Source organism: Sphaerodactylus townsendi, linkage group LG12 (assembly GCF_021028975.2).
Source record: "Sphaerodactylus townsendi isolate TG3544 linkage group LG12, MPM_Stown_v2.3, whole genome shotgun sequence".
Lineage (NCBI taxonomy): Eukaryota > Metazoa > Chordata > Lepidosauria > Squamata > Sphaerodactylidae > Sphaerodactylus > Sphaerodactylus townsendi.
In genome coordinates, this window is record NC_059436.1 from 50193605 (window position 1) to 50207871 (window position 14267).

The 14267-nt window shown below is 47.2% G+C and overlaps 2 protein-coding genes across 4 annotated transcripts in view; one reads left to right on the plus strand and one right to left on the minus strand.

Annotated features, from left to right (window-relative positions):
* The window catches only part of COQ4 (coenzyme Q4), a 35292-nt gene extending 31992 nt beyond the window's left edge, over positions 1 to 3300 (minus strand). Inside the window, exon 1 of one of the 3 annotated variants that reach the window (XM_048513019.1) lies at positions 3222 to 3300. The gene's annotated coding sequence lies outside the window, so the exon portion shown is untranslated. Of the gene's footprint in view, positions 1 to 2945 lie in introns of all 3 variants that reach the window. The other 2 variants (XM_048513021.1, XM_048513020.1) reach the window with 2 other exon arrangements.
* Positions 3301 to 3315: 15 nt separating this feature from the next.
* TRUB2 (TruB pseudouridine synthase family member 2) overlaps positions 3316 to 14267 on the plus strand; it is a 35309-nt gene continuing 24357 nt past the window's right edge. Inside the window, 3 exon segments of the mRNA XM_048512166.1 lie at positions 3316 to 3492; positions 7295 to 7426; positions 8231 to 8305. Of these exon segments, the coding sequence (XP_048368123.1) occupies positions 3387 to 3492; positions 7295 to 7426; positions 8231 to 8305 (313 nt within the window). The 5' untranslated portion in view covers positions 3316 to 3386.

A 14267-nucleotide genomic window follows, 5' to 3' on the forward strand; every position in this document is an offset into this window, starting at 1 on the left:
AAATGAATTTTAAACTTGCCACTTCAGCTGGTTTCAAATGCAGAGTTTTACACCGGGATTTTGAAAAGCCCCTCCATTTAATATTATGGGTCGCTTGCAAAGTTCTCAGCACAACGAGCAGCAGTGGCGTAGGAGGTTAAGAGCTTGTGCATCTAATCTGGAGGAACCCGGTTTGATTCCCAGCTCTGCCGCCTGAGCTGTGGAGGCTTATCTGGGGGATTCAGATTAGCCTGTACACTCCCACACATGCAAGCTGGGTGATCTTGGGCTAGTCACAGCTTCTTGGAGCTCTCTCAGCCCCACCTACCTCACAGGGTGTTTGTTGTGAAGCGGGAAGGGAAAGGAATTTGTAAGCCCCTTTGAGTCTCCTTACAGGAGAGAAAGGGGGGATATAAATCCAAACTCTTCTTCTTCTTCTTCTTCTAAATAGGGTGGTGGAAGCACGAGAGAATGAGTGTGCCACCTTCCCACCTTCTGGCTGGAACAGAACAATTCAGATCTTGCGGGTTTCTAAGTGCTACTGCAATTGACTAAATATTTACTCAGTTGGTCAAGTAAATCTAGTGGAATTTCCTTTCAAATTGTAAAAACATGCATAGGAATAGATGTCAAGCGCACACCCCGGTTTTAGGCACAGTGAGGCTGCAAAGCCTTGCAACACGCGACCAACTATTGTGTTTTTATCATGTCCTTGCAAATGAGTGATCAGAATCAGAAACCTTTAATGGCATTTAAAAAAAAATAAATGCAGGTTCACTTGGTCCTCATTACATATCATAACGATCTCGCGATATAAAATTATACAGATATTGCATTGTCCGAATGGCTAATCCTCATTCTGCTGTCCCCCTTTCTGGTTCAGGATATATTCTACTTGAGATTTTTTGATCCGTACTGAGGACAGAAAAAGATCCACTAAGGTCATTATGATCTCATTCCTATCAGCCCAAAAAGTCTCGAAACATGATATGAGCGCTCAGCTCAACGTCAACTGGTGAGATTGGCAGTCGAGTGGGAAACATGTCCACTAGAGCCGAGTAGCATTTATTTCCAAGTATACAGGACTAATAAAAGGAAACACTTCTTCACACAACGTGTGATTGGTGTTTGGAATATGCTGCCACAGGAGGTGGTGATGGCCACTAACCTGGATAGCTTTAAAAAGGGCTTGGACAGATTTGTGGAGAAGTCGATCTCTGGCTCCCAATCTTGATCCTCTTTGATCTCAGATTGCAAATGCCTTAGCAACCAGGTGCTCAGGAGCAGGAGCAGCAGCAGGCCATTGCTTTCACATCCTGCATGTGAGCTCCCAAAGGCACCTGGTGGGCCACTGCGAGTAGAAGAGCTGGACTAGATGGACTCTGGTCTGATCCAGCAGGCTCTTTCTTATGTTCTTAAGGCCCTTGCTTTCACGTCCTGCACGTGAGCTCCCAAAGGCACCTGGTGGGCCACTGCGAGGAGCAGAGTGCTGGACTAGATGAACTCTGGTCTGATCCAGCAGGCTCTTTCTTATGTTCTTAAGGCCCTTGCTTTCACGTCCTGCACGTGAGCTCCCAAAGGCACCTGGTGGGCCACTGTGAGGAGCAGAGTGCTGGACTAGATGAACTCTGGTCTGATCCAGCAGGCTCTTTCTTGTTCTTAAGGCCATTGCTTTCACATCCTGCAGGTGGACTCCCAAAAAAGGCACCTGGGGGGGCCACACTGTGAGAGTAGCAGAGGTGCTGCTCTGGACTAGATGGACTCTGCTCTGATCCAGCAGGCTCTTTCTTATGTTCTTAAGGCCATTGCTTTCACATCCTGCAGGTGAGCTCCCAAAGGCACCTGGGGGGCCACTGTGAGTAGCAGAGTGCTGGACTAGATGGACTCTGCTCTGATCCAGCAGGCTCTTTCTTATGTTCTTAAGGCCCTTGCTTTCACATCCTGCAGGTGAGCTCCCAAAGGCACCTGGGGGGCCACTGTGAGTAGCAGAGTGCTGGACTAGATGGACTCTGGTCTGATCCAGCAGGCTCTTTCTTATGTTCTTAAGGCCATTGCTTTCACATCCTGCAGGTGAGCTCCCAAAGGCACCTGGGGGACCACTGTGAGTAGCAGAGTGCTGGACTAGATGGACTCTGCTCTGATCCAGCAGGCTCTTTCTTATGTTCTTAAGGCCATTGCTTTCACATCCTGCAGGTGAGCTCCCAAAGGCACCTGGGGGGCCACTGTGAGTAGCAGAGTGCTGGACTAGGTGGACTCTGGTCTGATCCAGCAGGCTAGTTCTTATGTTCTTAAGGCCATTGCTTTCACATCCTGCAGGTGAGCTCCCAAAGGCACCTGGGGGGCCACTGTGAGTAGCAGAGTGCTGGACTAGATGGACTCTGGTCTGATCCAGCAGGCTCTTTCTTATGTTCTTGAGGCCATTGCTTTCACATCCTGCAGGTGAGCTCCCAAAGGCACCTGGTGGGCCACTGTGGGTAGCAGAGTGCTGGACTAGATGGACTCTGCTCTGATCGAGAAGCTAGTTCTTATGTACTTACATACCCAAGATGGGGGCTAGTTGGGGGCATTTATACAGAACTTTCAGTTTTGGAAGAGCTTCGCATATATCGGTGCAATAGCCCCGCAAGGAAGGCCAGTAGTGCTATCGCCTACTTAGCGCAGATGGAAAGTTGAGAGAAAAGCCTTGACTCAGGCCACCGAGTGAATCCATGCCAGAGGCGACATTTGAACCAGAGACTCCCAGGATCCTGGCTTAGATTCTCTGATGCTCCTGTCCTCCTTCTTTAAGTCTCACATAAAAGGGGGGGTGGGGGGTTGCAGCAGTAAATAACAGCAATAAGTATCACAACGACTGTTGCACAGCCAGAGTGCAACAGTAGTTGTGATACTTACTCCTTATTTAAGTCACATGCACAAATCATTCCCCCAGATTTTGGTTCTGCTAAAACACCAAAGGGCTTTTTTACCTTTAACGGGGGGGGGAGGGGAAACCACCATAAAACACGCTCTCGGAAGTCTTGTTTTGGATTCCACTAGAAGAGAGAGAGAGACACACCTCTACGCAACACCCACGCGGTGCAAACGCTTCGCGACTACTTGCAACGAGAAGTTTCTTGGTGGGGTTTACTCCCGAGTAAACAGTCCTCCGAATCAAGGCGGAGCAACGGGAGCATGCTCAGCCATGGGTGGGACTGCATCTCTAGCCCTGTGTTGCATTGCGTAGGGTTTTAGCACCGACACACCTGTTTGTTCCCTGCCGAGGCTCCCGCGCTCAGCCGCCCCGCGATCCGCCGACGCTCGTTTCCGGGGGGACCGGATTCGATGGAACACTCAAGATGGCGGCGCCCACTGGGGGAAGCCATTGACGGGTGCACGTCGCCCGCCCGGACTGGGAGAGGCCCTTCGCCATGCGGGCCGCCAAGGCCGGGTTGCACGGGCTCTTCGCCGTCTACAAGCCCGCGGGGGTCTCGTGGAAGGTCGTGCGGCGCACGGTGGAGACCAAACTCCTGGGCGGTGAGAACTCGGCCCCGGAAAGGCCTCCCGCGGGGCTTTGGGAGCCTCCCCGGTTTTGCACCCAGCTGCAGACTCTAGCATTTCTGCTCCGGCTTCCTTAAACCTCAGCAGCAGTCAGATCTCGAGATTGCCTTCTCCTGTTGCCTGCTGTGAATGCTTGCACACGAATAGCAAGGCTGTCTTTGCAGAAAGGTTGCCATCTAGCTTGCAATATCCAGCTGTCCTTGCTCTTAGGGGTCATGGTGTTGCTCTTAAGTCAATTGACCCGGGGCTGCGGGACGTTGCATTTGCAAAGCTTTGGTCTCGCTCTCTTAAGAACATAAGAACATAAGAGCAAGCCAGCTGGATCAGACCAGAGTCCATCTAGTCCAGCTCTCTGCTACTCGCAGTGGCCCACCAGGTGCCTTTGGGAGCTCACCTGCAGGAGGTGAAAGCAAAGGCTTTAAGAACATAAGATTAAGCCAGCTGGATCAGACCAGAGTCCATCTAGTCCAGCTTTCTGCTACTCGCAGTGGCCCACCAGGTGCCTTTGGGAGCTCACCTGCAGGAGGTGAAAGCAAAGGCTTTAAGAACATAAGATTAAGCCAGCTGGATCAGACCAGAGTCCATCTAGTCCAGCTTTCTGCTACTCGCAGTGGCCCACCAGGTGCCTTTGGGAGCTCACCTGCAGGAGGCAAGGCTTTAAGAACATAAGGTCGCCAGCTGGATCAGACCAGGAGTCATCTGGTCAGCTTTCTGCTACTAGCAGTGGCCCACCAGGTGCCTTTGGGGCTACCTGCAGGAGGTAAAGCAAAGGCTTTGGAACATAAGGATTAAGCCGGCTGGATCAGACCAGAGTCCATCGGTCGCTCTCTGCTACTCCCGTTGGCCACCCAGGTGCCTTTGGGGAGCTCGCGTGCGGGAGAGGTGAAAGCAAGGGAACCTTCTCGCGGGCTGTTGCTCCTGAGCACCTGGTCTTAGCTGGAAGAGCATTTGCAATCTCCAGATCAGGAGGGATCCAAGATTGGTAGCCATAGATCGACTTCTCCTCCATAAATCTGTCCAAGCCCTTTTTAAAGCTATCCAGGTTGGTGGCCATCACCACCTCCTGTGGCAGCATATTCCAAACACCAATCACACGTTGCGTGAAGAAGTGTTTCCTTTTATTAGTCCTTATTCTTCCCCCCAGCATTTTCAATGAATGCCCCCTGGTTTTAGTATTGTGTGAAAGAGAGAAAAATGTCTCTCTGTCGACATTTTCTACCCCATGCATAATTTTATAGACTTCAATCATATCCCCCCTCAGACGTCTCCTTTCCAAACTAAAGAGTCCCAAACGCTGCAGCCTCATTCAGGTTGCTCTCTGGCTATATTTCATTTGAATGATGAGATCCCTTTCCTATCTGCTAACTGTCTTGAGCGCATCGCTGGTGCTGCATTATTCACTTTTATTTTATTTTCTTCTTTTTTCTTTACTTTATTTTCTGTTTTTGAATTATACCCGAGAAAGTTAAAAAAATTATATTAAAAAATAAAAGTAACTGCTTATTAGATGTTTGTTGTTGTTTTGGAACTGAAGGGTAGAAGGTAACGAATTTTAAAACTACGTAATGTTCCCTCTGAAAGATACTAGTGCTGTAATTTTAAGATCCAGCGTGTTCGAGTTAATACCTGTTTCCCCGAAAATAAGACATCCCCGGAGAATAAGACGTAGTAGAGGTTTTGCTGAAGTGCTAAATATAAAACATCCCTCGAAAGTAAGACATAGCAAAGTTTTTGTTTGGAAGCATGTCTGTTGAACAGAACACCAGAGCATGCAGCTGTGGAGTGGAAAAATAAGACGTCCCCTGAAAATAAGGCATAGCACATCTTTGGGAGCAAAACTTAATATAAGACACTGTCTTATTTTCGGGGAAACACGATATATATTGTTTATGGGTAGCTGTGTTTTCTTTTTTTCTTTTGCTATATTTTCTGTTTTTGAATTATATCTGAGAAAATTAATAAAAACAGTATTGAAAAAGATGATTATTCATGAAAGCAAGGTTAACTGTTTTCTTCTGAAAATCTTAATGGTAGGTTAACTGGGATTTCTCATTCTTTTAGAGTATGTTCTTGTAACGCTCAGGATATGGATACTGAGCAGCATATCCACTTGTCGTGTCAATATTATCAGCATGAATGGCAACCGGGATTTCCCACTTTTGTTAAAACTGAAGTAGATCGGATTATTTTTGTATTCAATATCTGCTGGGAGATAAGACTACTCGTATAACACTGGAGGTGGCAACATTTTTGGCGGAAGTGTTTAGATTTAAAAATCAGAGAACCCTCAGATCTGTCTGTTGTGGTGGGTTTTCCGGGCTGTGTGGCTGTGGTCTGGTAGATCTTGTTCCCAACGTTTCGCCCATCACATATCACAGAGGAAAATTTTACACACTGTGTCCAGTGAGAAGGGAATTCTCACATCGTGGATCCCTGCTTTACAGCAATGTGTAATGCACAGGTGTCAAACTCGCGGCCCTCCAGATGTTAATGAACTACAATTCCCATCAGCCCTTGCTAGCATAGCCAATGCTCATGTTGGGAGAGACTGATGGGAATTGTAGTTCATGACCATCTGGAGGGCCACGAGTTTGACACCCCTGGTGTAATGGGTCCAGCGATCGGGCATTGCCGCAGACAATTTACTGTCTGCTGGATTAACTTACATGCGATCCTGTCACCCTGATTTTTCTGTTCCTTATCCCTGGTTAATATCACTGACTCCAGTTTTACTTTTTTTGTAGCTATGATAATATTACAATATTGCTAGAATGAGTTGGTAGCATTGTTCTCTCTAAAATGATGGGCCATGGTGCCTACACAGACAAATAGGATGGAAGGATGGATGGATGGATGGATGGATGGATGGATGGATGGATGGATGGATGGATGGATGGATGGATGGATGGATGGATGGATGGATGGATGGATGGATGGATGGATGGATGGATGGATGGATGGATGGATGGATGGATGGATGGATGGATGGATGGATGGATAGGACATGAATCAGAACCCACTTCTTCAGATAAATGGATCTCAAGTGGCATTACACACATCCATGCAGCCAAAAAAAAGTAAACATAAGGCAATAGTAGTCTGAAGAAGCAAAGGTTAAGGGGGGACATGATAGCTAATGTTTAAATATTTGAAGGGTTGCCATGTCAAAGAGGGAGCAAGCTTGTTTTCTGCTGCCTCAGAGTCTAGGACACGCAGTAATGGATTCAAGGTGCAGGAAAAGAGATCCCACCTAAACATTAGGAAGAACTTCCTGACCGTCAGGGCTGTTCGACAGTGGAATTCACTGCCTCGGAGAGTGGTGGAGTCTCCTTCTTTGGAGGTTTTTAAACAGAAGCTGGATGAACATATGTCGGGAGGGCTTCGATTGTGTGTTCCTGCACGGCAGGGGGTTGGACTTGATGGCCCTTGTGGCCTCTTCCAACTCTATGATTCTATGAGTAAAGAAAGGCAGTGAAACAGAAGAGGCCCAGCCTGCGAGATAGCTATGCAAAGTCAGTTATGCACAAGGTAAGTGATCGTTTGCAAATAGCAGTAAATAACTAATAGGCTGTCTTTCGTGCACTGGATGAAATGGGCTCTAGTCTGTGGAAATTTATGCCACACCGTTGCCTCAAGGTGGGGGCAGAGCTGAGCCTGGAACCCTGTATGTCCTGCAAATAATTTCCCACTCGAATGAAAGAAAAAGCTGCTTTAAATTGGCATTTGAATTCTAAATGCAAAGAAGTGAAACAGAGTTTCCTTTGTTCTGTGTCTTTAGAGTTGAACTCATTAGAGCGACCCCCACCGCGACAGCACGTACGCTTCCTGCCGAGCACAGTAGAAGGGAAAGATGGGAAAGAAGTGACACTGACAGTGACGCAGGTTCCGACGTTGGTTGACCACCCGCTCGGTAAGATGGGGGGAAAAGAGCTCATCTTCTGGACTGATTTTAATTGCACAGGTTGGATCTATGCAACTTTCCTACTGGTGAAAAACGGAGGGATCCATTGACCATACATGGGACAGTGGTTGCAATAAGGAAGTGAACTGGGTAAGACTGAATGAGAAAGTGGTGGAATCCAACCTCAGTGATGCGGCTGGCCTCCACACGGGCCAGGGCCTTTATGACCCTGGCCCCGGCCTGGTGGAACACTCTTCCTCCAGCTGTCCGGGCCCTGCGGGACCTTGGTGAATTCCGCAGGACCTGCAAAACTGAGTTGTTCCGCCCGGCCTTTGGAGTGTCCAGTCGCTGAGGGGCGCCCCCCTCTTATTCACTTACTTTTACCATTCTATCCTGTTTACATCTATGTTACCCTCCTATGGAGGAGACCGGCTGTTCCCTCCTTTTGGGGAGGCTTTTTAATAAACTGGGTTATGGCACGCCTTTTATTATTGAATTGACCGCTGTTTTAATGGTTTTAATGAATTTTAGTAAATGTAAATGTAATAATTGTTTATTTATGTTGATGTTGTTGTGCACCGCCCAGAGCCCCTGGGGGATCGGGTGGTCTACAAATCTAAATAAAAAAATAAAAAAATAAAAAATAGATAAACCTTGTGTTAAGGTCATCCTTGGAGGCCATCCATTCAGTGCACATTTTCCCATGGACTCATGGAGTCCACAGAACTTATTTCCAATCAATATGAAATGGTATCAACCTGCATGCCACACTTTGTGTGTGTGTGTCAGACTTTCGTCTGGTTTCTTATACAGTTTCTGGGCCAGTATTCACCCACTTGAAAGTTGGAACAGGCCACCGACTAGATACACAATCATCTGGCGTGCTTGGTAAGTCTGTGATCGCTCTAGCTGTTTTTTGAATGATGGTTACTTTTCTCATTTCTGCATGGTGTAGTGCTTAGTGTCAGACTGCGATCTGGGAGAAACAGGTGACCCTGGGCCAGCTACAGGCTCTCAGCCTGCCCTCACCAAGTTGTTATGAGATAAAATGGAGGAGAGCAGAACAATGCGAGCCCATTTGGATCCCCCATTTGGTAGGAAGTAAAGGAAGTAAACCAATAATAATAAGAAGAGTTTGGATTTATATCCCCCCCCTTCTCTCCTGCAGGAGACTCAAAGGGGTTTACAATCTCCTTGCCCTTCCCCCCTCACAACAATAAAATAATAAACCATCTGTTGAATTACATTGCAATGTCATTTGATCCTCACAATAATCCTATGAAGAAAATTAGGTGGGAAAAGAATGGCTTATTCAGGGATTCCAAGTGAGGCTTACAGTTGAAACTTGCAGCCTTCTTCTTGTTGTGGTTTATTAACAATCGTGTGTGCCTGGGTGGGTGAGGTTTTTACTCTTCCCCTGTGTGCCTTTTGCACAACCTGAAATAGCCCTGCAGAGTCAGCATTTGTTCCTTTAGGACAGTGATGGCGAACCTTTTTGAGACCGAGTGCCCAAATTGCAACCCAAAACCCACTTATTTATTGCAAAGTGCCAATACGGCAATTTAACCTGAATACTGAGGTTTTAGTTTAGAAAAAAACAGTTGGCTCTGAGGCACGTGTTACTCGGGAGTAAGCTTGGTGAAGCAACTGTGCAACACTTTGAATGGGTGAATCACTACCCTAGGGGGGTTTACTCAGAAGCAACCCCCATTGCCAGCAACTGAGCTTACTCCCAGGTAAAGAATTGTGCCCAGGCCAGCCTAGATGTGTGTCTGTGTGTGGGGGTGTGTGTGATTTTCCGCCCCCCTTACATGACAAACTCTGTGAGTCCATGCCCACAGAAAAGGCTCTGAGTGCCACCTCTGGCACCCATGCCATAGGTTCGCCACCGCTGCTTTAGGAGCTCATGTATTGTGTCCTTATAGCCTTTCCCATGGAGTTCATGAACCCTGTCCTGAATCTACCTGGCTCATGGAAGCTTGGGCTGTTTGCCAATTGGCTCAGGGAAACTCATCTTGACAAAGTTCAAGAAGCAGGCATGCTGTGGGGAGCAACCAGCAGGCCGCGGCTGCTGCTTCGTGCTCTGCTTTCCGGGGCGTTCTTTATGCTGGTTAAAAAAAGACATCTGAATATTTCCTAGTTCTGTGCTACAGCAGAGGCATAACACAGCAGCCAAAGGACTGAGCTGACACACAGAAGGTCCCAGCCAGTGGTGGGATCCAAAAATTTTAGTAACAGGTTCCCATGGTGGTGGGAGTCAAATAGTGGCGTAGTGCCAATGGGGCTGGGCGGGGCAGGGCGGGGGCGTGGCTGGGCATTCCAGGGGTGGGGCATTAATAATTTCTCTGTTCAATGTATTGTCGAAGGCTTTCACGGCCGGAATCACTTGGGTGCTGTGTGGTTTCCGGGCTGTATGGCCGTGTTCTAGCAGCATTCTCTCCTGACGTTTCGCCTGCATCTGTGGCTGGCATCTTCAGAAGATCCTCTGAAGATGCCAGCCTGAACGTCAGAAAGCAACATCAGGAAAATCTTTGCTTAAAGCTAACCAGGCTACAATAGGCCCTATTCTCTATTACTGTAAAAACTCTTACTGTAAAAAAAAGTTCCCTGGTAATTTCGGCTGGTATCTTTCTGTCCATAATGTGAAGCTTATTATAGCAAGTCCACATATGATCTACTGCCAGCCAGAAATAGCGACTGTCTCCTTTAATTGATTGCCTGTAAAAAATACTTAATACTTTCAAATACTTAATTTTCTTTCTAGAAATCAAAAGAAGGAGACTTTCCTTAAACCAGGAACTTTGCCATATTACTAAAACATGCTTTTAAAACAGCCCAACAGGGAGAATTATCCCGTTTTCTGCCTTTGCTAACCAGCCACGTAGGAAACAATAGGACTTTATGATTTTTGGACCTAATGGAATTTCCTAGCGGAGCGGACCCAATGAAAGTAACCCCCTCTCGGCACACACAAATAATTAGTAACCCACTCTCGGAAACTGGTGAGAACCTGCTGGATCCCACCTCTGGTCCCAGCTGAAATCTCACCTTTACCTGCAACCTGTCTGGATAATTTACAATATACTTATCCTAACTGTGGAGCAAAATTTTTTGTGTGTGTGCTGTCAAGTCCCAGCTGACTTTTGTTAGCCCCGTAGGGTTTTTAAGGCAAGAAACATGCAGAGGTGGTTTGCCATTCCCTGTCTCAGCATCCAGGGGTGGGTCAAGGGGTAACTGCGCCCAGGACATGCCTGAGTCCTGCGCCCCCGCCACACTATGCCCCGGAATGCCCCACCATGCCCCTGCACTGGCACACACCCGGTGCCTCGCGCCCCATCCCATCCCCTTGGTGCTACGCCACTGTCTGCGTTATAACCCTGGTATTCCTTAGAGGTCTTTAAAAGGGGCTTGGACAGATTTATGGAGGAGAAGTCGATCTATGGCTACCAATCTGGATCCTCCTTGATCTGAGATTGCAAATGCCTTAGCAGACCAGGTGCTCGGGAGCAGCAGCAGCAGCAGAAGGCCCTTGTTTTCACATCCTGCATGTGAGCTCCCAAAGGCATCTGGTGGGCCACTGCGAGTAGCAGAGTGTTGGACTAGATCAGTGATGTGATGAAGACCTATGGCACGAGGTGCCAGAAGGTGGCACTCAAGAGCCTTTCTGTAGACGCTGCAGCACAGGAATTCATCATGTAATGGGGAGGGGTGGAAAATCACCCCCCCACACCTACCACCTGATTTAGGCTGGTCTGGCCATGATCAGCTTTACCTGGGGAGTAAGCTCGGTTGCTGGCATTGGGGCTTGCTTCTATGTAAACCCTCCTAGGATCGTGATTCACTTATTTGAAGCGTTGCATGGTTGCTTCACTAAGCTTACTCACTGAGGTAATGCTGCGCCTTGGAGCCAACCGTTTTTCTAAACTGAAACCTCGGTAATGCAAGTTAAATTCCGGGTTGGCACTTTGCTGATAAATAAGTGGATGGATTTTGGAGTTGCAATTTGGAGCTTTTCGGTCACCGAAAAGGTTCGCCATCACTGGACTAGATGGACTCTGGTCTGATCCAGCAGGCTCGCTCTTATGTTCTTAGGTCTCCCATCCAAATTTGACCCAGGGCCGACCCTGCTTAGTTTCTGAGATGTGACAAGATCAGATAGACCAGTGATGGCGAACCTTTTCGAGACCGAGTGCCCAAATTGCAACCCAAAACCCACTTATTTATCGCAAAGTGCCTACGCGGCAATTTAACCTGCATACTGAGGTTTTAGTTTAGAAAAAACCGTTGCCTCCAAGGCATGTGTTACTCAGGAGTAAGCTTGGTGGTAGTTGGTGGCTTTGCTTTGAAGCAACCATGCAACTCTTCAAACGGGTGAATCACGACCCTAGGAGGGTTTACTCAGAAGCAAGCCCCATTGCCAGCAATAAGCTTACTCCCCAGGTACAGGATGCGGCTTTTAGTTCTTTGCATGAAAATCAGTGGAGTTTAACGGCGCTTGACAGAGTTACACCTACACTGCTTCCCAAAACTTAGCCGTTTGATGCTGTCGTGAGCCCAGCGGCCCAGGCCACAGCCTGGATGTGGGGGGGGGGGCACTCTGTTTGTGCGTGCCCACAGTGAGGGCTCTGAGTGCCACCTCTGGCACCCATGCCATAGGTTCGCCACCACTGAGATAGACTATGTCAGTGCGGAGCAGTAATACTGTCCTGCTCTATGTGGTGGTTGTTGGGAACAGGCTAATATTTTTTTTAATTGGGGTATATGGATGTGTTTGTTTAACTTGTACACCACCCAGAGCCCTTAGGGGATTGGGCGGTATATTAAATTGAACTAACAAATAAATAATATAAGTGAAGTACTGGAGGTTCTGGGAACTAAACCAGTCTGCATACAAAGCAGATATTCTATCACTGGGCCACGGTCCCTCCAATAAAAATGATGGGTGGGTAAAAGTCTGATAGCATTTCCACAATTTAGCTTTTTCATTCATTAACCTTTAATAGGCATAAATTAAAATTACAGAGACACATCCTCCAGCCTCCAGCTGTAGTTTTACAAGAATAAGGAAGGAGACGATCTCCATAGATCAGCAGTCAGATCTGAGAATTCCAAATTCATATCAGATTTAATGGTAAAATTGCTAAGAAGAATTATCTCTCTAAAATCATTCACGCCAGTAATATATTACAATATAAATAAAATGCACTAACGATTTAAAAGTAAAGTAGGACAGCAGTGGGTATCCCAAAAGGCATAGTTAATAATGTGAAAAAATATTTTATAGTCTTCGAGTTTAATATCTCTACAAACTTGGCTACCAGAATATTGGTTCCAGTGTCGTAATCAGACAGCAAAAACTGAATTAGCGTAACCCAATTTACAAACCTTTTGTGACTTTCACTGTGACGATCATCATAAATTTTTCATATTATTTAGCGGAATTTGGAACTCTTTTCCCCAGCTGGGTTTTGCAGCATTAAAGACATTTTATCCTAAGAGGAGGGGCTAATAGGTTACTCAGTAGTGGGAACCAGTGTGTTTGGCCAGGGGGTGGGTGGATGGGTGTTGAGGCGATGCAACTTGATTGTGTTATAGTAAATTTCTCTGAGTGACTAGGAAAAGCGATAAGGAAATTCAATAAATAAATACATGATTGTGTTTTTCCCCCCCTCAAACCTCTTTGTTAACGCATCACCATTTTTGTAGGAAGAATACCCATTATACTAAACGGCTTCTGCCTAAAGCACAGGTGTCAAACTCATGGCGCTCCAGATGTTATGGACTACAGTTCCCATCATCCCCTGCCAGCATCAGGAGAGATGATGGGGAACTATAATCCTCTTTATCTGGAAGAACAGCAATTTGTTACCGCAATAACTGTGAATCCCCCTACCCCTCTTTGTTGCTTTTTTCTGCCGCTGCTATTTAAGGATTCCCACGAGTCCTGTTTCAGATTCACCAGACAGACACAAGGCCTGTCTTGACTGGGGAAAGGGTGTAGTTCATTGCTGAAGTATCTGCTTGCCCAAGATACCTTTTCCCCGAATCCTGGAGAGCAGTTGCCAGTCTCACAGTCCTTGATAGACTGGGCAGGCAGGTGCTTGTAGTTAATGTTAATCTGTATCGAAACAAAAGCCTTAGGCTGTGAGACATCTGTTTCACCCATCCAGGGGTCTGCAACCTGCGGTTCTCCAGATGTTCATGGACTAGAATTCCCATCAGCCCCCGCCAGCAGGGCCAATTGGCCATGCTGGCAGGGGCTGATGGGATTTGTAGTCCATGAACATCTGGAGAGCCACAGGTTGCAGATCTCTGACCCATACTGATGTATGATTTTGTCTGAGAAAGCTGGATTGATTGTATACACCAGGGGTCTTCCAACTATGGCCCTCCAGATGTTCATGAACTACAATTCCCATCAGCCCCTGCCAGCATGGCCAAGTGGTAGGACTCAAGGGAATTGTAGTCTATGAACATCTGGAGGGCCATCGTTTGAAGACCCTGGTATACACTCTTTGTGGTATTAGCTTACCTCATACATTGTTATAAGAGCATCGAAGGCTTTAATGGCCGGATTCAACTGGTTGTGTTGGGTTTTCTGCGCTGTGTGGCCGTGGTCTGGTAGATCTTGTTCCTAACGTTTCGCCTGCATCTGTGGCTGGCGTCTTCAGAGGTGTATCACAGAAAGAAGTCTGTTACACACTGTGTAAGTCTGGACACAGTGTGTAACAGACTTCTCTACCTGCATACACCTCTGAGCTCAACCACGAATACAGGTCAAAACGCTTCGGAACAAGATCCTCCTGTACCAGCACCAATGCCACGCAACCCGGAAACTCACCAACAAACC